Raw genomic sequence first — 23,428 nt, 5'->3', positions numbered from 1 at the left:
TCTGCTGTGGTAAGCTCTGTAGGCACCATTTCTAAAAACTGGTGAAGAATGAGAGAAACCATTAAGAAAATGCTTACTGATGTATCTGGCTGTATTAAAGTAAACAGATTCTGTAGGATTTTAGGTTGCCTTGACTCACTAATCCTCATATCTAATTATTGAACTATGAATTCTGAACTACAGTTTATCCTGTTTCCAGTGTGCATGTGTTAATGGATTTACACTGATGCTATTTGAATGTTGTTTCATGTGTAGTGAAAGAATTTAAAAAAAATAAGAGGTCTCTTGTCCTAGGGACACGATAGGGAATGCATTTGGACCTCTTTTTTGTGAGATACGAAGCTGTGTTTGTAGTTACTAAATCTTCTCGTAAATGCAAAATTCAGTTCACTTTCCAAGTGGTTCTGTGAGCATCATGTAAGACACATTGTTCATGTAAAGGTTGTTGATTGACCTGTTCTGCCACCAAATGGTATATTTGAAAACACAGGCGACTTAGTTTTAAGAGGGTTTTTTTAATATATATACAGTATTTTAGAATGAGACAACGAAAGTAATTGTACCTGAAAGTGCTGATTATTAAAGCCAGTATTATATTTCATTATTTTTTAATAGTCACAAGGGAACTAATAATTTGGGGTTTTTGAGGAATTGAAGATAGTATGTGACATTTGTGAATGACAAGAGGCTTCTAAATTTAGTCTGAGTGCCTCTTTCCTGTTGACCTCTATCTCTATATTATTATATTCTTGTTTGCTTTTCTTTCGTGCTAGCTTTTTAATTTTTTGATAATTTTAAAATAATTTTCATTCATGCTTCTGATGAGCCAGTTTTCCTGGTCTTTTTTGGGTCATCTCTGAGCTCTGGCATAGTTGTTCCGGTGCTGGAAACAGACCTACTTACTTTGTGATGTTTGCATGATCTGGTTTGTAACCAGGAGAATTATTGTTAGTATGTAAATAGTAATATTTGTATTAGTCTCATTTGTAGCTGTTACTTAAAAAATACTTAATAATGAGGATTTACATTCTGATAACTGTGTTTAATTAATTTGGGTGCTGTGATTAATTTAATTTTTTATATTACCAGCCTGCAGATGTATTTCACTTTGAGGGAACAGTCTATAGCCATCACATGTCTCCAGTTGCTACAAAGCATTGTTTAATAGCAGGTATTTATGTGTTTTTAAGAAATGTCCTATGTATCTTGGCGATAATAGAAAAAAGCAAGTAGTATTCATTAGGAGTTTTTTCCCCTCCCCATCTTTATTTTTATATAATTTGAGTCTTCATAAGACATAAGGTCATTGGTAAAATATATATTATCAGTTAGTCAGATGATGTCAATAAGAATATAATTTTTGTTCTTCTGAAATAAGGCATTAATCAGTTCCCCTTGTAGATAAAAATTCATGGCTGTAATTAGATTACGTTTCATTCATAAGTTAGCATTTGGAGGTTATTAGATCCAAACACAGTAAATTGTGTAAATAGCAGAGCGTGTGTATTGCTTACAGATACACAATTTAGCTACGTTTAGCAAAAAAAATATTTAAAGAGTAGATATTTTTAAGTTTCATAAATACTGTCCTGTTTACCCACAGTTTCTAAGTTTTGGTTTTTATATGGTAAATTTACTTAGACTGAAAATGTAAATCTGTTAATAGATTGCATTGCTCTGACTAATGAACTGTTATGCAGCTAACATTTTTCTTGTATTTCTTTGTCATTGCTAAGATTTTTTTATTGTTGTTCTCTCAAATGCTGGCTTTTTTTTTTTTTTTTTAGCTGTCTTTGTTTCTCTTGTTACAGTTGGTACCAAAAGCCCCAAAGTACAGCTCTGTGACTTGAAGTCTGGATCCTGTTCTCACATTCTGCAGGGTACTCTTTTAGTTTGAAACATAAATGTTAAACAATAACTACTTTGAGTAAAACAAGTCCTGTAAAGAAACTCTGTATACAATGTATTCTTTGTAAGTAACATGACTAATGTATTTATTGTCAGTTGTGGAAGTTATAGAGTGGTGAAAGGTTCTTCTGGCTGTTACTCCAGTGCTAATGAATTGGAGAATACAAATATTAATTAATGAATGGTTATTACAAGTGTTTGGGCCTTTTCATTACCTGATCAATAGTGTTTACTGTTTATTACATGGTTAAGTGTAAGCCTTGGTTTTGTGTTCATGGAAATTCAATCTGGGATGCTGCTTTAAAAAAAAAAAACACAAACAAACAAAACCCCCAAACCAACCAAACAAAAACAACAACAACAAAAAACTACAAAGAAAAAACATACCAAAATTAAAAAAAAACTTTTACTATTTTTAACACAATATCCTGTGGAGGTGCTTGCCTGGATTTATTTAGGTGTTTCTGTATAACAGGTAAGATATTACTTGCTATAGAAGGGTGGTATCTAATCCTTCGCATTTCCATGATTCAGTAAAAGTTTATTGTTGCATAATCAAAGTTTTAATGAGAATTTGCCCTGACTGTCTCTTTTCTGATGTTTACTTTTTGGAATATAATGTGTGCATGTTCAAGTGAAGGCAATTACAAGGTAAATCTGCATGTTTCAAACCATCTCAGACACAGCAATGTGCAAATGCAGCTCTGTTTTTTGCACTGGCCAACTCAAGTCTAAAAGTAGCCTAGGTGCTTTTGTGTGATGCAGAGCTTAAGCCAGTAAGTCCTTCTGAACTAAATCAGCAACAGTGGGCATCTCAAAGTTCTGTTTCTAGAACTAAGAGCACCAGACAGTGCAGGCACAAAAATAGTTCTCTAGGGAATCAGTGTGGTTTCAGCAGGGCTTCTTAATTTTGACTCAAGAGTTGATGCTTTCCAGGCACAATACAGGTTATGTCATTGTACACAGCCTGGTACAGTTAACTCAAGTGCCGTACCAGAGGAACAAGGAGGGGCAGGTTATGTCCTCCACTAAACATTATCTAATCATTCTTTATTGAACCTGAAGCACTCAATAGTGTCTTGAAAACAGATAGGAATGTTTTTAACATAGGCTAACTCTAGCAGCTGAATGTTTGGGTGTAGGATTACCTAATGGAGCCAAATAAATGTGTCTGCCCTGAGCCTTCCAAGTACATCCTGCAGTATCTTTATTATGGAGATTTTTCCCATTATCCTGGACATCACAGCCCTTTGATTCCTTCAAGTAATGGAAAACCATCTACTAGGAGATATAGCAAAAACGTGATGGTTCAATAGCTCTGACCTGCATTAGGAAAAAAGTATTTAGAGTCACAAAATCATGGTATTATTTTGGTTGGAAAAGACCTTTAAGTCCAACTGTTAACCTAGCTCTGCCAAGTCCACCACTAAACCATGTCCCTAAGCACCACATCTACACGTCTTTTAAATACCTCCAGGGATGGTGACTCAACCACCTCCCTGGGCAGCCTGTTCCAGTGCTTGACAACCCTTTTGGAGAAAATTTTTTTCCTAATATCCAACCTAAACCTCCTCTAGCATAACTTGGGGCCATTTCCTCTTGTCCTATTACTTGTTACTTGGAAGAAAAGATGGGGACCCACAAAAAATTATATAACTTATTTTTCAGCAGTGTGTTTCTATTATTGCATGAGGCGTGATTCAGTCTTTCCATTTAGGCCACCTTATACTTCCTGTTGTCTGTATTTATCCAACATTTTTAAAATTTTCCATGTTTTGAAGTTCTGTGTGTGTATGTGTATATATATATATATGTATGTGTGTGTGTGTGTGTGTGTGTATTACTTACCATTAAACTGCACTGGGTGTGTCATTGCTAAGAAAACATTTATGCTAATATCTTAAAATTTCAGACCTAATTAGGGGGAAAAAAATCCCAAATGCAGGACAAGAGTATTTGAGAGTAAGCTGAATAAAGTTTTAATCTTAAGCACATAAGGTAAATAGAGTTTTTATTAAACGTTTTGAAAGGATTTGAAGAAAAACAAATGTCAAGTTCCTTCTGCGTGTGAGAACACCAGTGCTAACACAAAACTTAACAGCACTTAAAGTAAACTCAGTAGCTGTGACTGTGCTACAGTGTGTTTTGCGTAGGTAAAACCGTCTTTGTTATCAGAAGTTGTATACATGTAATACTCCATGTATCACTTTCAGCTCACCCCAATCCCACTTAAGCAAGAGGGGGAAGGAGAAGTAACTTTTATCCCAAAATAATATATTTTCAAAAAAGTCAAATTCATGTTACAATTTAGTTTATTGTTCTGGATTGGTGGATCCTGTAAAACTAAGCATACGCTTTTACTTTAAGTTATTTATATGAAATGATGTACATAAGTATTTTGCTAGCAAATCATAGAATCTTTTTCATATAATTTTTAGGTCACAGGCAAGAAGTACTGGCAGTGTCTTGGTCCTCACGTCATGAATATATTTTGGCAACAGCAAGGTAGAGATGTTGATGGACTGTTATATGCACTAAAAATGTCTGATGGTAAAATTTAGTTTATCTATTATGCATGGTTTTTTACTTTTAAAGTTAATCTTCATAATTTACTTTAACCTCTTCACAGTTTTATAGATCTTGCCTAAAAATGTTAAGCCTGAAAAGTTATCCAAGTGATGCTTATTTTAGAGAGAGGTTGTACAGAATTTTGAAATAGTAATTGCATTTAAAGTTATAGGAAAATGATAGAGCATTATAGAGATACTTACTTCTCACTGTTTATGAGTGTGGACGTTGGTAATCTCTTTTACAACAAAGTGAAACGTGTTTAGCTCAACGTGGTTAATCATGCTCAGTTATGTCAAAGAACATAATTCAGGTAGCTTAGCTGATGGGTAATAGTTTTCCAAGCTGCAGTAATTCAGTGAGTATGGATTGTATGTTGATATTCCTGAGCTTGCTTTCTTTTTTCATTCCCGCCATTTTCAGTCTAAAAGATCCTTTTACCTTTCCTATAACTTTTGCATATGTTAGCTTTTAATTATAATGTGACATTTCTTTTCTCAGTTTCATGGTTGGCATGTTTTTTCTTTTGAATTGCAGAGAGGGATGGCCATTTTATAAGTTGAGAGTGAATTTTGAATAAATTTGCATACCCTTTGCTTCTGAAAGGCTCAGCATAGTTGGGAAATTTTCTAAGTATGATTTGTATGTTTGTTTTAACAAATGAAAAATTATTTCCTTGTTTTTCCTTCACAGAAATAGTACCAAATTTTCTTCATTAAACACTGACTTAGTGATATCTTCTGAAACATTTTGCTTCAAAGTCATATAACTATAAACTGCATCTACCTGTGGTTTCATATTGCTGTATGATAATTGCATGTTAAACATTTTTCTTATGGCTCGATTACTTAATTGAGTGCTATAGTTGGACTGCTAGTTCCTCATAACATAACTTAGTTTTGCCATCTGCTAAGACAAAAACGGATGAGATCTGGCAACACTGAGATAATGAAGAGGTGGTGAGGAGAAACTGACTGGTACTGCTAAAAAGAGAATCCGCACTAGTCTTGCGTATCAGGAGGTGTAACTGTTTTCCAAGACAATTGTATGTTTGCTTGTGATCACTTCAAGGGAGAGTAAATGTATTTTTGGGTTTTATGTGGCTTGCGTGTGAAACATGTTATTTCAGATTTCTCTGTGATGCTCAGCTCTTCAGTAGTTTTGGCAGGAGATTGGAATGCTTAGAGAAGAGACAGGTTTTCTGGGTGTCTTTCACACACTTCAGTTTCAGGCACTAGAGAAGATTATAAGCTCTTTCTTGCTTATTAGACCTGGCTAGAAAAGATTAGCCAATAGAAACCGAATTGTCAAAAATGGACAACTGTAGGCTTTTATAGTAAGGATGCTCTTTCTATGCCTTTGTTAAGAATATTTCAATTAATTACCTGTAGTTGCTCACTTTACAGTCAGCTCAAACCTTAGCGATATCCCTATTCAGGCTTAGAATATTTGTGTGCAGCAAAGTAATGTGTTGTCAGTGTATTCAGTTGGAATACCACTTGGAAGTTAACAGAATCAATCTGTAGTGGAGAGGAGCACAAAAGAACAAATTAGTTATTAGCTTTGTCAGATGCAGAACATATAAGGAATAACAGTTGGTTTTGCTTTGGTCAGATGGCATATGTATACTATATATATTTGAAATATTAATGTGCTGATCTAACTTGAGAACACAAAGGAAAAAGCATGTAGTAATTCAGTAGGAAGACTGCTTATCTAAGAAGCAGCTTGATTGGGTATATTTTCCAGCTGTAGATCAAAGAGATGCAGTTGTTTTTATTTAGCTGGTGTGAAAAGTGATTTCTGGTTTTGACTGAGTTGTGGATTTTTTTTATTTTATTTTTTTTTTCCTCCTCCAAACTGTCCAAATGGTTCCAGTAAATACATCTACACTGGCAATGTAGTGCATGGAAAATGGTATTTTCTGTGAATCTACCTCCTATCTGTACTTGGGAGTCTAGTGGTGCATGCAGAAGTATACTACTGGAGTACTCGGGTCAGGCTGCACATGGAGGTGCCATGCAAAGTGTGCTGTCTGCAGTGTTGCTGACTAAGCGAGTACCTAATACCAACAGTTACATTGCTTTTATTGCTGGCAAGGACACAGCGTGAGCAGAGCATGAGCATGCACCCTGGTAATTTAGACAAAGCCAGTGAGTTCCTACAGAAGCAAGCTCTCACTGTTTCTCTGCCACAGCACCGTATGACAACAGAGCGTATAGACCTATCCAGGCTACATGTATGAGGCTGGCTCGTGTACCAGTCATACAACAGATCTGTAACAGCAAGAGCCTGAGTTCCCAGACAGTGCTGGAGCCTGTAGCTACAGTTTAATCAACAATTTTATTCCTAGTCTGTGTATGTGTGCAAGGGTGTTATGTTGTAGACAGAGGCAAGTGTATTGTATTGCAGACAAAGACTCACTCCTAACTTAGGTGCCTGTAGTGTCCCAGCGATATTTGCTAATTCACATAAATGAATGTCTGAAGTCTATCTTAAAAATATTTTCATTGAATTATATTGGCTTGAATGGGCCTGCATGATCATAGAATCATGGAATGGTTTGGTTTGGAAGGGACCTTAAAGATCATCTAGTTCCAACCCCCCTGCCATCAGCAGGGACACCTTCCACTAGATCAGGTTGCTCAAAGCCTCACACAACCTGGCTTTGAAAACTTCCAGGGAGGGGGCATCTACAACTTCCTTGGGCAACCTGTTCCAGTGTCTGACCACCCTGACAGTGAAGAATTTCTTCCTAATATCTAATCTAAACCTGCCTTCTTTCAGCTTAAACCCATTTCCCCTTGTTTTGTCATTAACTGCCCTTATGAAAAGTCCTTCCCCAGCTTTCCTGTATGATGAGTAGTTCAGAATAGTTGCTGGACCAGGGTGAGTGCCAGGTGGCTTGGCTGCAGACAGCTGTTGAACCAGGATGCACACTATTTCCCTAATATATGCAAATCTGTTTTTCTTAGTGCTGACAGTAGAGTAAAATTATGGGATGTGAGGAGAGCATCTGGATGTCTGACTACACTTGATCAGCACAATGGAGAAAAGTCCAAAGCATCTTCTGAGGCAGGTAATAAAGAATATAACTGGTGGTAATCGATATGTAACTAGAAATGTTCCTGTATTTCATAAATGTGTTGAATTCGAAGACCAGCAAGGAAAGTACTTACAGTCCAGTTGTTACTTACTGCATAGCACAGGCCATTGAATTTTATTCAGTTCCTTCTGTTAGAAAGACTGTTATTGGTTGGGGATCTTGTTTAGAGAGGTCTCCTTAGCAACAGTATTGTATCTGTTCTAAATGTTTTTCCCCCTAAAATGGGGAATTTTGCCATCTGTTTTATGGGTGGAAGAATTCATTCCTGCTGTAGATTAGGTCTCGTATTAAGAGCAATCACTTCATAAGCTGTTCCAGTAGTTAATTACCCTCCTTTAAAAGCAAAACCAACAAACAAAACCCACCAAAGCACATTCCTTGTCCTGTTTAAATTAGCCTTGCTTCCAGTGCAAGCCTCTAGAATATTTTCTCATACATGGTGCTGCAAAATCATTTATATTCCTTTTATACTGCATAAAGTATACAACGTAGTATAAATTTATGTTTATATATAATTTTACAGAAAGCTAAATTACACTTGTATTTCAGTAAAGTCAAATGGATTAATGGGGCCTTGTATCATTGTTATTAGCAACAACACTAACATTTTTATATATTATTAGCTACACATTAACATTTAATGTGACATTTATTTTAGGTCACATTTCCAGACCTAAAAAAAAACCCCAAACTAAATTAAAGGGAAGCTTTTGAATTTTCAATTATAGCTCATGAGTTTTAGTCAATTTTGGACAAAAGATACTTAATTTTGGTTAAAAATATACTTGAACTGTCACAGGTCTGGTGAGGGAGATAGAAAAGTCCTTTCATGCACAAAAATAGCATTTGGAATTGAATCACAAAGTAGAAAACGTGTCATGGCTGAACAAAGGGATTTGCGTAGCATAAATCATAGTGATTAAAGCTACAAGTGAGTCTGATGTGTGCATGTAGAAAATACATGCAAATGTCTGTAGGGTCAAACTAATTTTCCAAAACGTACAGGCAGGGGATATGAAATAGCAGTAACTGTTTTAATAACCGTGCTCTTTGCTATGTGAGTTGTAGTGTGGTAATATAGATGTTTGCTTTTGACAATTTTAAATTTCATTGGAATTCAAGAAATTACTGAGATGAAAATGGTCTAAAGAAATCTAAGACTTGTAGAAAGAGAAAATTTTGGACAAATTTTCTTTTATGAAAAGTGAAATTCCAGTAACTCCCAAGATAACTAGTGCCATTTTATATTTCCTTTGAACAATATGGTGTCTTGTTCAAACACAACTTCTTCTCAGCTTTATTTCTCTGTCAGGCTGAAGGTGATTTTTTTGTTTTTTATAATCTAATGTCAATCAGATAGACGAGGATATTTAATATATTGAAATATAGCTCAATTAAATCAAATGCTGATAGCAATTTTTTAATAAAATATTTGAAAAACATGTAATGCATTTTATCTTAAGAGGTATGTTTAAATTGTGTAATAGCAATATAACAAACAGCAATATAATACAGAGATTCTGTATTGGTTTTTCAGTGAGTTAATGTATGGACATCATAATTAGTTTTGCAGTGGTAGCACTGAGTTGGATTTTAGCTACTTTAACGTACTTAAGAACATGCAGTATTGCAGGGCGAACTATTAAGGCCATTATCTAAATGCCTCTTTAACACTGACAGGCCTGAGGCATCACTCACCTCTCTAGGAAGCCTGTGCCAGAGTCTGACCACCCTCTCGGTAAAGAAATGCTCCCTAATGTTCAGTCTAACCCTCCCCTGACGCAGCTTTGAACCATTCCCACACATCCTCTCACTGGATAAGAGGGAGAAGAGCTCAGCACCTCCCTCTCCATGTACCCTCCTCAGGAAGCTGGAGAGACCCATGAGGTTGGCCCTCAGCCTCCTTCTCTCCAAACTAGGCAAGCCCAAAGTCCTCAGCTGCTCCTCCTAGGACATTCCTTACAGCCCTTTCACCAGCTTTGTTTCCCTCCTCTGGATGCATTCAAGGACCTTCAAGTCCTTCTTGAACTGTGGGGCCCAGAACTGCACCCCATACTCCAGGTGAGACCGCACCAACGCTGAGCACAGTGGGACGATCCCCTCTCTTGACTGGCTGGTTGTGCTGTGTTTGATGCCCCCCAGGATGCAGTTTGCCCCCAGGGCTGCAGGGACACACTGGTGACTCCCATTGAAGCAGCTGTGGACCAGCACCCCCAGATTCCTTTCTGCAGGGCTGCTCTCCAGCCACTCCTCTCCCAGTTCATACTTGTGCCTGGCATTACTCCATCCCAGGTGCAGGATCTGGCATTTGGACTTGTTAAATTTCATCCCATTAATCATTGCCCAATGCTCCAATCTCGATCCCTCTGCAAGGCCTCCTGTCCGTCAAAAGAGTCAACAGCACCTCCCAGTTTGGTATCATCAACAAACTTCTTGATAACTTGTTGATGTACTGGTGCATTCAACTCCTGCATCCAGATTGTTGATAAATGTATTGAACAGGACTGGCCCTAGAATTGAACCCTGAGGAACACCACTGGTGACCAGTGCCAGTCAGATGCTTTTATAAACAGAGTTAAATTATTAATTTGATGATATGTTACCATTTAAACAGCACTTTCAGTAATATGCATTGAAATAGAAATGTATGTTCAAAATAGTAATTCTTCTGTAGAAATCTCAACCAGCTCTTTTTCCTGACAGCAAACACTGCTCACAATGGTAGAGTCAATGGTTTATGCTATACTAGTGATGGACTTCATCTGTTGACCGTTGGTACGGATGATCGGATGCGACTCTGGAACAGCTCCACTGGAGAAAACACATTAGTAAGTTTCCAAGCATCTTAGGTTATGTTTTTACCTGCACTTAATTTTAGAAAATATGTAATTTGTCCGATTGTCATTACAATTTCAGATAATTATTCATCTTCCTAAAGCGTAGAGCTGCTTAATCTCATCATTAGAGGACTCTACCTGGAGTACTGTGTCCAGGTCTGGAATTCTCAGTACAACAGGACTGGAGTACCTCTCCTATGAGGACAGGCTGTGAGAGTGGGGGTTGTTCAGCCTGGAGAAGAGAAGGATCCAGGGAGACCTTATTGTGGCCTTTCAGTATTTAAAGGGGGCCTATAAGAAAGATGGGGACAGACTTTTTAGCAGGGCCTGTAGCAATAGGATAAGGGGTCATGGTTTTAAACTAGAATAGGGTAGAATCAGACTAGATATAAAGAAGAAAATTTTTACAGTGGGTGGTGAAACACTGGAACAAGCTGCCCAGAGAGGTGGTAGAAACCCCATACCTGGAAACATTCAGGGTCAGGTTGGACAGGGCTCTGAGCAGTCTGATCTAGTTGAAGATGTCCCTGCTCACTGCAGGGCGTTGGACTAGGTGACCTTTAAAGGTCCTTTCCAACCCAAACCATTCTATGATTTTTGTGAGCATTTTTTTCCGAGATTTCTTATTTCTACTGACTATGAAAAAAACAGAGTATGTGGTAACTTTTAAGTTCATTAATTAGTGAGCATAGCTGAAAATAGTTCAGACAGTAATAAAAACCTTACTCTGCAGTGACTGTTGGTAGAATTTTTTTTAAACTATTAGTTGTCAGCGTGCTATCCACATGGCAGTTGTCCATACCTGGGAGTTTCACTGATTGACTACTTGGCTTTCTTGCAACTTTCTTTGTGTTTTTGTGGAATCTTTCTTGTGGACTTGTATAGCAGTGTTAAAACTATCTATCTCTCTACATTTTCATTGCAACCAAACAGGGGAAGGAGGTGGGGTGGAATTAAATCTCTGCTCCAGTCCTTTATGTGGCTTGTTTTTTGCTGAAGATTCCTGTTTTAATTTTCTGTTCAGTAATGAAAATTGTTTCCTATGTTTATTTTGAAAGAAGGACATACTAGGTAAGTCAGTTTCCACAGGTTTTTAGCAAATTGTTATCATCATCTGTCATTTCTTCCTTTCCTGATAGCAATTTTACTCTACCTTAAAACTCTTATGCTTCTGCTGCATAGTTTAAGAACACAGTAAAGAGAATTCTTTATAGATATTTAAATGAAAGGGCTTTTCCATCTCCCTGCTACCCATATTTGCCAGCTTGTTCTCAGCACTTCATATACAGACATCTTTGTCTTCAAATCGCCGTCACCAAAGTAGATAATACAGTTTGTTCACTCTCCTATCACCAGCTGGATCACTGTTTTTTGTTTTTCTGTGCCTGTTCATTGACTTGCTTCATAGGCTATTTTACAATTTTCTTATTTGGTGTGGAATAGCTTGATCCTGCCTTTCTTTTTCAAATCCAGAATTATATTATCCAGAGTACTATATTTTCACACACCACCCAGAGGCATTGCTTAAAATAATTTTAAAATACTAGCAGACAAATAAAGGCATGTACAAGTAATACAAGTTCACATCATAGTCCCTTTATTTCCCCTACTAGCCAGTCCTTTTGGTCTCTGTCATTTTTTTCTATACATTTCAAACAGTATAGAAATAAAACCACGCATATACATTTTTTGTACAATGAGCAGAATTTGAGACCTGGTGGGTTGTTTCAGTTAGTAAGAGAAATCAGTGTTGGAGCTGTACACATCTTGTATACATCCTTTATAACAAAAAGGGGTAGGGAGCCCTGATTTGCTGTGTATAGGAAGAACCAAACAGAAGGAAACAGGCTTTTCTCTTTGTGTGCTCAAAGGACAAAGCCAGTCTTTTAAGATCTTTCTTCAGTTCTTGTTTTGGCAGCATCCTTTTCTTTCCATTGCTCCTCTATCGAGCGGCAACATTTACACTGAGTATATCCGTATAATTTACTTTTCCCAGCCTCCACTCCTCCCTTTCATTGTACATGCCTTTGTTATGAGCAGTGCTGTGGCTTGGGAATTGCTGTTACACCTCACATGCTGTGGAAGGGAGTTCAGTTGCTCTTTATCAGCAGAGTAATATGCCTCTTAAAACAACTAGCATTAACAAGATTTAACATAGTCTATATTTACAAACCCTGTATTTACAAAATGAGCAGTAATATCCACGAAGGACATGACATAAGCCCCGTATCTCATGAAAATATCCTCTCATTATGAAAAATATCAACCTTGTATGCTAATAAGACTCTCTTTGTACACATTTTTATGATAGAGAGAGTTTTTATCAGGACTCCTTTTTATTATACATTTCTTACATAAGTGCTCTTTGCTATGAAACAGCATATTTTAAAAACAGAGCAACAAGTAGTTGCCTATATCTCATTGCCTGGGTCATGCCGACTGATGCTTGTGTTTGCCTCAAACAGTGGACTCGGGCAATTGATGTAGTATGGATCAAGAACCTGTCAAAGCAAGATGTTTGTATTAGCATATTTATCTGATAAACTTCACAAATCTGTTAGCTTATAATTAAAAGATTTCACACCTAGGATTTTTTTTTTTTTCTTAACTGTAAGCCATGGGGTTTAGGTAGGAAGCTTCAAAATTAGCCCAGAGAGTTTTTCTAACATTGTACATGTAAGTGAATCTCTGTTTTTTTTTAGCAGAAATTAAAAGCAGGGGTTATAGGACAATACTATTTAAAAAGAAAATATTTTAATTTTAATGCTATGTAGTATTAATTAATTTAAATTTAAAATTCTGTTATTTTTGTTAGAAAAATACTTCTTTTAAATCATAAAATAATATGTGAATTTCAGGTGTTCCTAGTGGACTTCTCCCTCTTCATGGGGGGAAAAAAAAAGTATGTTTTATTTGTCAAAATTCTAATGCTTTGATTTAGTTAAGTTTGTTTAGAGGTAAGCTATACTGTTCTCATTAATATATTTCTGTATTTTTCTCATGAATACACTTTTGATGTCTGATAGCACCTAACTAGACTGATATATCCAACTGGAATATTTCCTAACGTGTTTGGAAACTTTCCACTTTCAATCTCTGGTGAGATTTTTTTATCTGTACAGGACTTGTCAAGAGCTTGGAATGTACTAAATGTCAGCTATACTTCTTATACCACTTTTATTTGCAAGGCTTCCCACAGACCTCACAGAACCAGGTCTTAGAAATGTAGCATTTCCTCCTGTCCCAGCTGTCCTTATAGGGAACACTATTGGATTTCTCAGTGTTGATTTGTCTTTGGTTAGAAGATGGACTTTTTTATTACTCTTAACTAGTGCATCATAATTTAGCATGTTATTCTTTATTTGCTTCTCCTTCATGTCCTCTTTCTTCTAATCCTTTTACTCTACCCTTTACTTATGCCATCATTCTGCTTGCCCTTCAGGTGTTTTCATACTGCTTATTCATCTACTCCTGTTTCTTGGTAACTCATGAGGGAGAGATGCAGAATCTTTTCCTGCATTGCAAATGTTTTTCCTCTGTTCCTTCTTCCCCGAGCAAGGGGTGACTTACTGAGAAATCCTTAGGGCTAGTTCTTGCATTGTCTAGCCTTATGCTTCTGTGTTCTGCTATTCTTCTGGCAGGTACACTTCAAAAATGGAGTTTTCTGCAACATCAGTCAACTCTGATAAACAAAGGGAAATTACAGGGCAGAAGGTAGTGTAGATCAGTTTTTGCAGTACTGTTGAATATCTTCATCAGTGACATGGACAGTAGGATTGAGTGCACCCTCTGCAAGTTTGCTGACGACACAAAGCTGAGTGGTGCAGTTGACATGCCTGAGTGACGGGATGCCATCCAGAGGGACCTTGACAGGCTTGAGAAGTGGGCCCGTGTGAACATCATGAGGTCCAACAAGGCCAAGTGCAAGGTCCTGCACCTGGGTCAGGGCAATCCCCAATATCAATACAGGCTGCGGGATGAAGGGATTGAGAGCAGCCCTGCAGAGGAGGACTTGGGGGCGCTGGGGGATAAAAAGCTGGATGTGAGCCGGTAATGTGCACTTGCAGCCCAGAAATCCCACTGTATTCTGGGCTGCATCAAAAGAAGCGTGGCCAGCAGGTCGAGGGAGGGGATTCTCACCCTCTACTCCACTCTGGTGAGATCCCGCCTGGCCTACTCTCTTCAGCTCTGGAGTCCTCAGTACAAGAAACACATGGATCTGCTGGAGTGGGTCCAGAGGAGGGACACAAAAATGATCAGAGGAAAGGAATGCCTCTCCTGTGAGGAAAGGCTGAGATCAGCCTGGAGAAGAGAAGGCTCTGGTTATACCTTATTGCAGCCTTTTTGTACTCAAAGGGATCTTATAAGAAAGATGAGGACAGACTTTTTAGCAGGGCCTGCAGTGATAGGACAAGGGCTCATGGTTTTAAACTAAAAGAAACTAGATATAAGAAATAAATTTTTTACAATGAGGGTGGTGAAACACTGGCACAGGTTGCTCAGAGAGGTGGTAGAAGCCACATCCTTGGAAGCATTCAAGATCAGATTGGGCAGGGCTCTGAGCAACCTGATCTGTTGAAGATGTGCCTGCTCACTGCAGGAAGGTTGGACTAGGTGACCTTTAAAGATCCCTTCCAACACAAGCTATTCTATGATTTATAACTGTATACTGTTGTGCACCAGGAGTTCTTTTAATAATTTCAATATCTGAGAGAAAATTACTGTGTTGGATTATCTAGGAAAATGTTTAAGGTGGTAATTCCTGAACCAGTTCTAATTTCAGTGATAGTTTAATTGCTCGGTGTAGATGTGGCATGCAACAGCTTGTGCAGATTCTATTTCTAAGTGAGGAATTGCTGATTTTTAGGCATATCTTTCTTTCCCATTCTAAAGTTGGTATTAAGGAGAGTGAATTTTAATTAACAGAAAAGTTACTCTCTTGATAGACATCTGTAATTGGAAATCTCAAGGGTTGTATTAATATTAGAGAACTTAAAATTAATTTTATTAAAGAAGAAATGAAATTGGTCTTTTCATGTAAAGTTGTTTCAGTTAATAACTAACTGCATAATCCTTCATTTTACAGGTGAATTATGGGAAAGTCTGTAATGAAAGTCGAAAAGGACTCAAATTCACCACCTCTTGTGGCTGTAATCCAGAGTTTGCCTTTGTACCATATGGTAGTACCATTGCTGTTTATACAATTTTCACAGGAGAACTGATAACTATGCTTAGAGGGCATTACAGTACTGTCAACTGCTGTGTATTTCAACCTAATTTTCAGGTAAGTAAAGTACAAAGAATATTCAGGACAACCTAGAATATTTAGGCAGCTTGCCAGACCATTTGTACAAAAAGTATTAACTTCTCAGGGATGTGCTTTAATCAAAGATCTTGACATAAGAGGGAGTTTTGTGGCCTGTGTGTACAGCAAGAAAAGTTTGGTCAAGTTCTTGGGACAGCCCTTTCTATACTGGGTTCCTTTCACTGTTCATTTTGTCTCACACAGTTAACTTTTCAATATACCTGTAGTAAATTTTTTAGCTTATATCATTATTAATAGATCTTACCCATTAAGGCTTTTGCCTGTTTTCTATAAGACTGAAGAGGAGACATTTATCTTTCTCTGAGATAGCTAAGACTAATCACAGTAAGTAAGGAAGTGAAGTGCCATCAGTTTTGCCATCAGTACTGAGAAACCTCTCGGGTACTCTGCTCAGGTGATCTTACTCAAATGCCTGTAATTACACCAAGCAGTGGATCTGTGAACAGTTTGGATAAAGTGTTGAGAACATGATGAGCTTGTTACATCAATCTGAGAACATTTGACCTAAGAAATACCATATCATTACAGTGACTCGTGCTGCTGACAGCCTTTTTCTCTTCTCCTCTGCCTTTTGTTCTTTTTCTCTCCCCCCATGGTAATTTTTTCTCTTTTAATAAAAAACTTAAGGATAACAATGCTTAATTTGTTATGAGATACTTGATTGTTCTTATTGTTCTTATTGTTCTTATGGCTTGTGGTGTGGCAAGAGCAGAGTGGATGTTAGTATGGGTTTCAAGGCTGTTATGTAGTTGCCCTCAGGTGTTGAGGTTTGTACTTCTTCCAGTTACTCCTTTCTCACCCTTTGTTTCTGAAATATGAGGCAGAAATACTGGAGGCAGAAAGGGCACATGGTTATTTTTTAATCATCTCTCATACAGTACATCATAGAAATTAATCTAGTAGCTCTTGCTTTGAGTTCAGTAACTTTGACTGAAACTGTTTCCCTATGACCCAGGTGGATTTCACTGAAACTTTTGGACACGTTACAGATGAGGCAATGGAGCCCAAGCTAATAGGCTTTGCTTAGACCTGGAAAGGAGTTCTGACATGAGTTGGCAGCGAGAACTAGATCCACTGAAAGGTGGAATATTCACTTTATAGCTAAGGCACATCTTTTCTGGTCTGCATCTTGTGGAAAATGTGGGAAAAGGGACTGGCCACTTGGGAGGACTGTATGGACATTGTCAGAGTATGCAGGGATGCAACAAGGAAGGTCAAGGCCTGCTCGGAATTAAAACTAGTGAGGGATGTCAAGGACAGTAAGAAGGGCTTCTTCAAGTACCTCAGCAGCAAAAGGAAGTCTAGGGAAAACGGGGGGCTGCTGCTGAGTGAGGTGGGTGCCCTGGTGACGGAGGATGCAGAGAAGGCAGAGTTACTGAATGCCTTCTTTGCTTCAGTCTTTATGCCAGCCCTCGGGAATCTCAGACCATGGAGATAAGAGAGGAAGTCTGGAGAGAGGAAGACTTTCCCTTGGTGAAGGAGGATCAGGTTAGGGACCATTTAGCCAAACACGACATCCACAGAACTATGAGCCCCAATGGGATGCACCCTCGAGTGCTGAGGGAGCTGGCAGATGTTATTGCAGAGCCACTCTCCATCATCTTTGAAAGGTCATGGAGGACAGGAGAGGTGCCTGGGGACTGGAGGAAAGTCAGTGTCACTGCAGTCTTCAAAAAGGGTCAAGAAGGAGGACCTGGAAACTACAGGCCAGTCAGCCTCACCTCGATCCCTGGGAAGGTGATGGAACAGTTCATTCTGGAGGCCATCTCTAAGTGTCTAGAGGAAAAGGTTATTGGGAATAGTCAACATGGATTCACTAAGGGGAAATCATGTCTGACCAATCTGATAGCCTTCTATGATGGCATGACTGGCTGGGTGGATGAGGGGAGAGCAGTGGATGTTGTCTACCTTGACCTCAGTAAGGCTTTTGACACTGTCTCCCATAGCATCCTCATAGGTAAGCTTAGGAAGTGTGGGTTAGATGAGGGGACAGTGAGGTGGGTGAAGAACTTGATGGCAGAGCTCAGAGGGCTTTAATCAGCAGTGCAGAGTCTAGTTGGAGGTCTGTGGTTCGTGGTGTTCCCCAAGGGTCAGTACTTGGTCCAGTCCTATTTAATATTCATCAGTGACTTGGATGAAGGGACTGAGTGTACCCTCAGCGAGTTTGGTGATGACACTAAACTGGGAGGAATGTCCGTTACACCGGAAGGCGAGATGATCTCCAGAGGCCCCTTCCAACCCCTACCATTCTGTGATTCGGTGATCTTTTCTGCATCATTTCTGTCATTTCCATCTAGTAGTGAGTCTCCATTGTTTTCTCCATATTAAAAGTCTTCTAAACTTTTTCTGTTGCCTTTAACCCTGCTGAGTGGTTTTTGTCCTACCCATGCCGAAATCTGGTCCTTAGATTTTCTTACTATTTTTTTCTATGTTCAGAACTTCCAGTTGATATTGGTTGCTGCCAGTCCCCTGTGTTCTTTCTGTTCAATAACTGTTTTTTAATCACTGTCTTTGTTTCACCTCATAACTGGAACAGGCTCTGAAAGGAACTTTAACTGTGCACCAATCACTTATTTGAGGTGAGAAGTATCTTCTGTTTGCTCAGAGCCATGCTGTCAAATATGATCACTGTTATCCTAGCAACTACCTATTTGCAGTCAAATGATATTAGTCTTTATCTGTTCTTATGAGGTCCAAATTAATTAGCAGGTTTGTGTAAAATACCTTTTGAGTTTGAGATATTGTGTGGAGCTGTCTCTACAGACACCAGAGAGTTTTGTGAGATTTGGTTAATGTGAGCGTATATGCCTTTTGAGATCCTGGGAATAGAGCCATAAAATCTACTATATTATTGTTGGACTAAATTGTTATTATGTAAACATCTCTGACATGTTAGTCTGCTTGATTAATAAGAACTGCAGAGTTTGGCCCTTTAATAAGAGCTATTCATTTAATAGGAGGTCTGTAATTTCAAGGGTGGTGTGGATGAGGAAACCTTCATTGTGCAGTCTCTTAGATCATGTTTACTGTTGGATCTAATATGCCAGATACCATTGGGCCATATTAACTGCTTAAAATATTTTAAGTAAACAAACAAGACCTACATCTCCCTTTCAGAAAAATAAATTGAGGAAAGAACCATGCACAAATAACATGTCATAAAATATTAGGTATGCATCAGGAAACAATTTAGCTTTAAATTATAGCTACTTCTATTGTTCAAGAAACACCAGTGACATCTGCAAAGGTATTTGTCAAATCCAGTGGTAGCCTAATAAGTAAAGATAACTGGAAATTAAATTGGATTTTATTTGAAATCTTTCCTCAGAATTTTAAAGCATAGTATTTCCATATATTGTACCATAAACATGTATGGAGCATGTTTGTTGTACAATCTATGTGTATGTCCTACACTGTACCATAAACATGCATGGAGCTCACTGTGGATATTAACCAATGATCTTGCAATGCCAGGATTAGAAAGTGAGACAAGTAGTAATAATGATTAAATGGAAGTATGCTAATGTCACTATGGCATTGCTCATAAGGAGAGATTTTGGCATAGGAAGAGGTTTTAAAGTTCTAGTGATATTCTGTATCCTGTCAAGGCCTGAGTCGAGTGCTGCTGACAGGTTAAAGTGGGATTTGACCTAAATCTTGGTGTAACTTTGACCTGTCTTCTTTTAAGCAATATAAGTAGGAAGTTTCTCTCTCATTAAATTATAAAGTCTAATCTTGTATGTGTTTTATGCATGGAAGCCGTTACAAAAGTCAGTATGCCAGCTCTCTTGAATAAGATTACCCACATAAATGGGTGTTTAAAGGAATTAGGCATTACATTCCTGCACCAGTGGTCAGTGTAATTCATGCAGCTCTAGAATTAAATATATAAAATATAGGAGAATTTCTGCAAAGACACAACTGTTATAATCTATTGAATTTACATTGAATCAATTTATTAATAATGTGCTAGCTTAAGTATAAAAGCCAACATGCTTAAAGCAAGGCTTTTGTACTGTCGGCCTGAATATAGAAAAAATACTTTATATGTTTCACTCCAGCAGTTTAAATGCACAACAGCACTCAGGTATTGCCAGACATCACATGTAACGTGCAGGAGTGTGATTCAAGATTGAAGGCATATGAGAATACCTTTATTACATGTTCATTTAAGTAGCACTTTGGAAAACAGAAGCATTATTAGTGCAAAATTTAGTGCAAAGATGGTGCAGTATTTCTCATTAGCGAAACTCCCTGTTTAAAGTGACAGAGTGGTCTGTATTTCCTTTAATAAATAACTCAGAAAACTAAGCTATATTTGACTGTTAGCTGTTTGGTGTACACTGTTTGCTTCCATGTATTTGCAGGGTGCCTTGCACAATGGGATCTCAGGCCTTAGTCATACCATAATAAATAGAGTTATTTATATTAAAAATAATAAATTGGTCTTTCTGATCTCTGCCTTCCCAACAGGATACAGGCTTCAAATTGTTCTTTATTTGTTCTTTTCCTTCCCTAGGCATAATGAAGCTACGTTTACTTAGTACTTCTTTGTTCCATACTTATGCATTCTTCTGACATGTATTACTAGATGCTTTTGACTTGATTCATGTTTTTAATAGTATTAAAGGAATATTTTCCTTTTTATTTTTTTCCTTCTCCATTGTACATAAATCATCTCTTAAGCTACCTAACTGTTAAAATAGGTGCCTCTTCAGGAGACATGAGAGAAGGAAGAAAAGTGCATCTGAGCAGTAAAGTTAATTTAAATGTGGGTACTGCTTTTTTGGTGAGCAATTTGGAAAAAATATAAAAACTTACTCATTTTGATTTGACATATCATTTAAAATACTGTTTATCAAGATTATAGTACAAATTACAACTTGTATATTTATCTTTATTTTTAAATAAATATTTCATACACTTTTTTCTCCTAACATTATATCTATGTCACTGTTCAGTAAATTTGTGTAAAAGTAATTTTTGTGTGCTTTTTTAAAGGAACTTTATAGTGGTAGCAAAGATTGCAATATACTTGCATGGGTACCAGCTCTTCGAGAGTCAATTCCTGATGACATTTCTGAAAAGGTAATGAATTTGTGAGTTTGAACTATACTTTTTATGACTTGGAGGGTCCTGTGGAAGTTAAATATTAAGTATGTGTTTCACCATCAAAATTTGTAACAAGTCTTAATTAATTAAGACGAGAATCACCTGTTGTTTCTGTGCAAACTTTTGATTGTTGTGGAGTGTCAAGAGGACATATTCTGTCTTAGTCTAGTAAGATCTTTTGCAAGCTTCTAGCTTCTCACTTAATTAAAAACAGTACTTTTCATTTGGCTGTCATCTTTCAAATTCTACTTTAGTTTGCTAAAGTTTCCATACTGTTTTCTGTATTTTATGCCATTTTGGAATCAGAAACGTGCCAAAAATTGTATTTTAAATTGTTTCAGAATATACCATGTATTAAACAGTAACATTAGGGATGCCACACTTCATACACAAATATTTTTGATGCAGAAGTATAATAAAAGAGGTTCTAAATGAGCTTATTTTAGTGTCTGAGGCAAGATATTCAGGCTGTTACAGGGAAGATCATATGTAACACTGTTTTCCAAGAGAGTACTTTCTTAGTACTAGAGTTGGGCAATAAAAATTTAGTGAACACTTTGGAAGGTAAAAATTCTAGATTTTAAGGAGCTGAAACCATGCACAGAATCAAAGTCTGGCAAACTGTATTAATGTTAAAAAATCAATATATAATAACGTTTTGGCTCATAGCATACAAAATTTCCACTCTTTAAAATTTCTGAAATATTCCATTTTGGACTGGGAAATGATAAGAAGCATAAAGTTTTTGTAACATAAATTGTCTTACAAAGCAAGACAAATTTCAAAACTACCCTACACTTAAGCAAAGAAGGAAAAAGTTGTTTCAAAGATTAGATACCTTAAACTCAAAATGTGTTCAGTTGACTTGAAATTAAAATTTTTGCTGTAACTGAGAATTTTTATGTGTGTGAATTGCTTTTACTTAGTCTGAAAAACAAAAACAAACCCACAGCAACAAGATTATTTACTCAGCTCTGATTAGAACTGCCTCTTTAAATTTGGCATGGTGGAGGTATGTAATATGTGCCATTTCTTTTGAAATCTGTGAAGCTACAGCTGCTGTTAGCAGATGATGTAGATGAGTCCTGCCTCTGAAAGAAGCAGTTCTGATGTCCAGAGGCCACTAGTTCCTGCTCCCTCTCATGTGCTAGAACAGCCATTTGAGTGCCTGTGTGACCTGCATCTGAACCAGGATAGAAGTAAACAAGAAAAAATTTACCCCTAGTCAAAACTGTGATTCAGTGCACTGCGCAGCTGCACAAAGCCTTTAGCTTGAACCTCGCGGGGCTGAGGTGAGAAATAGTTATTGGATATGGATAGAGGTCAGGACTACTTCTTCAGACAGTAATGCTCAGTTGCACTGGGCCGGGAAAATTATGATGTAAAACCAGTGACTCAAAACAAACATAATATCTATCTGTAATATTTTATACCAGACATTTGTAAAACTTCTAGTCAGTGCTCCAGATACCTTGGGTTTTTCTGTTGAAATTGAAATTAAGTAGAGTAATTTTTATTTTATAATTTGTCCCGTCTCTAATTATCAGAATGGCCAAAGAAGTGGTTAAAAAAAATCCATAAGACACACAATAGTTTGTCCACATATAGCAATTTAAGAAGTGCCTTTAGCATTGCCCTTATTTGATTTTAGTATTTTTAATGAAGCAAACCACTGAGAAAATTTTTATTTTCTTTAGTCTCTGCCTCAACAGCATTTAAATCCAGCATATGAAGACGCATGGAGCAGCAGTGATGATGAAGGCTGAATTTCACTTATGTGCTAATATAAAATTACATTCATGCACTGCATTCATGGACTTTGTCTACAGAATTGGATGTTGTTGGGTTTATTACAACTGGATTTTCGGCACAGTTCTGTTAGAGTAAGGTCTTTCAGAAATAAGTTTCCACTGTTCTCTGTGTTCTTTCTTCACTGTTACAGTTAAATCTAAAGGATTACTTTTTCATACTTACTGACTTTTGTACTTACCCTTATGCATTGGTATACTTATTTCGTGTTGAACAGCTGATAAAGGAAAAATAAAAGCCCTTGGAACCAGTTAAAATTGCATTGTTTCTACTATCACTGTGTGGTGGGTAGACCCTGGCTGGATGCCAGGTGCCCACCAAAGCTGCTCTGTCACTCCCCTTCAACTGGACAGGGGAGAGAAAATAAAGGCTCATGGGTTGAGCTAAGGACAGAGAGAGATCACTCAGTCGTTACAGTCATGGGCAAAACAGACTCGACTTGGGGAAAATTAAATTTATTACCAGTAGGGTAATGAGAAATAAAAGACAAATCCTCAACCACCTTATTCTACTCCTCTTTTTCCCAGGCTCAACTTTACTCTCAATTTATCTACCTCCCTCCCCGCAGCAGCGCAGGGGGACAGGGAATACAGGTTGAGGTCAGTTCATCACACATTGTTTCTGCTGCTCCTTCCTCCTGAGGTGGACTCCTCCCCATACTCTTCCTCTGCTTCAGTGTGGGGTCCCTCTCACAGGAGTCAGTTCTCCACAAACTTCTCCAATGTGAGTCCTTCCCACAGGGCTGCAGTTCTTCACATACTG

General features: G+C 37.6%; 1 protein-coding gene across 2 annotated transcripts in view; it reads left to right on the top strand.

Moving 5' to 3' along the window:
• The window catches only part of ERCC8 (ERCC excision repair 8, CSA ubiquitin ligase complex subunit), a 28,528-nt gene extending 5,611 nt beyond the window's left edge, over positions 1 to 22,917 (top strand). Inside the window, exons 4-11 of one of the 2 annotated variants that reach the window (XM_010173581.1) lie at positions 1,090 to 1,171; positions 1,812 to 1,880; positions 4,347 to 4,413; positions 7,452 to 7,555; positions 10,286 to 10,410; positions 15,506 to 15,703; positions 20,747 to 20,833; positions 22,555 to 22,917. In XM_010173581.1, coding sequence (XP_010171883.1) covers positions 1,090 to 1,171; positions 1,812 to 1,880; positions 4,347 to 4,413; positions 7,452 to 7,555; positions 10,286 to 10,410; positions 15,506 to 15,703; positions 20,747 to 20,833; positions 22,555 to 22,623 — 801 coding nt within the window. In that variant the 3' untranslated portion in view covers positions 22,624 to 22,917. The remainder of the gene's footprint in view (positions 1 to 1,089; positions 1,172 to 1,811; positions 1,881 to 4,346; positions 4,414 to 7,451; positions 7,556 to 10,285; positions 10,411 to 15,505; positions 15,704 to 20,746; positions 20,834 to 22,554) is intronic. The other variant, XM_010173582.1, reaches the window with a different exon arrangement.
• Positions 22,918 to 23,428: the final 511 nt, after the last annotated feature.

The sequence above is a fragment of the Antrostomus carolinensis genome, unplaced genomic scaffold (assembly GCF_000700745.2).
Source record: "Antrostomus carolinensis isolate BGI_N321 unplaced genomic scaffold, ASM70074v2 scaffold22998, whole genome shotgun sequence".
Lineage (NCBI taxonomy): Eukaryota > Metazoa > Chordata > Aves > Caprimulgiformes > Caprimulgidae > Antrostomus > Antrostomus carolinensis.
Note: the sequence above shows the minus strand (reverse complement) of the source record. Positions and strands in the feature narration are given on the sequence as shown.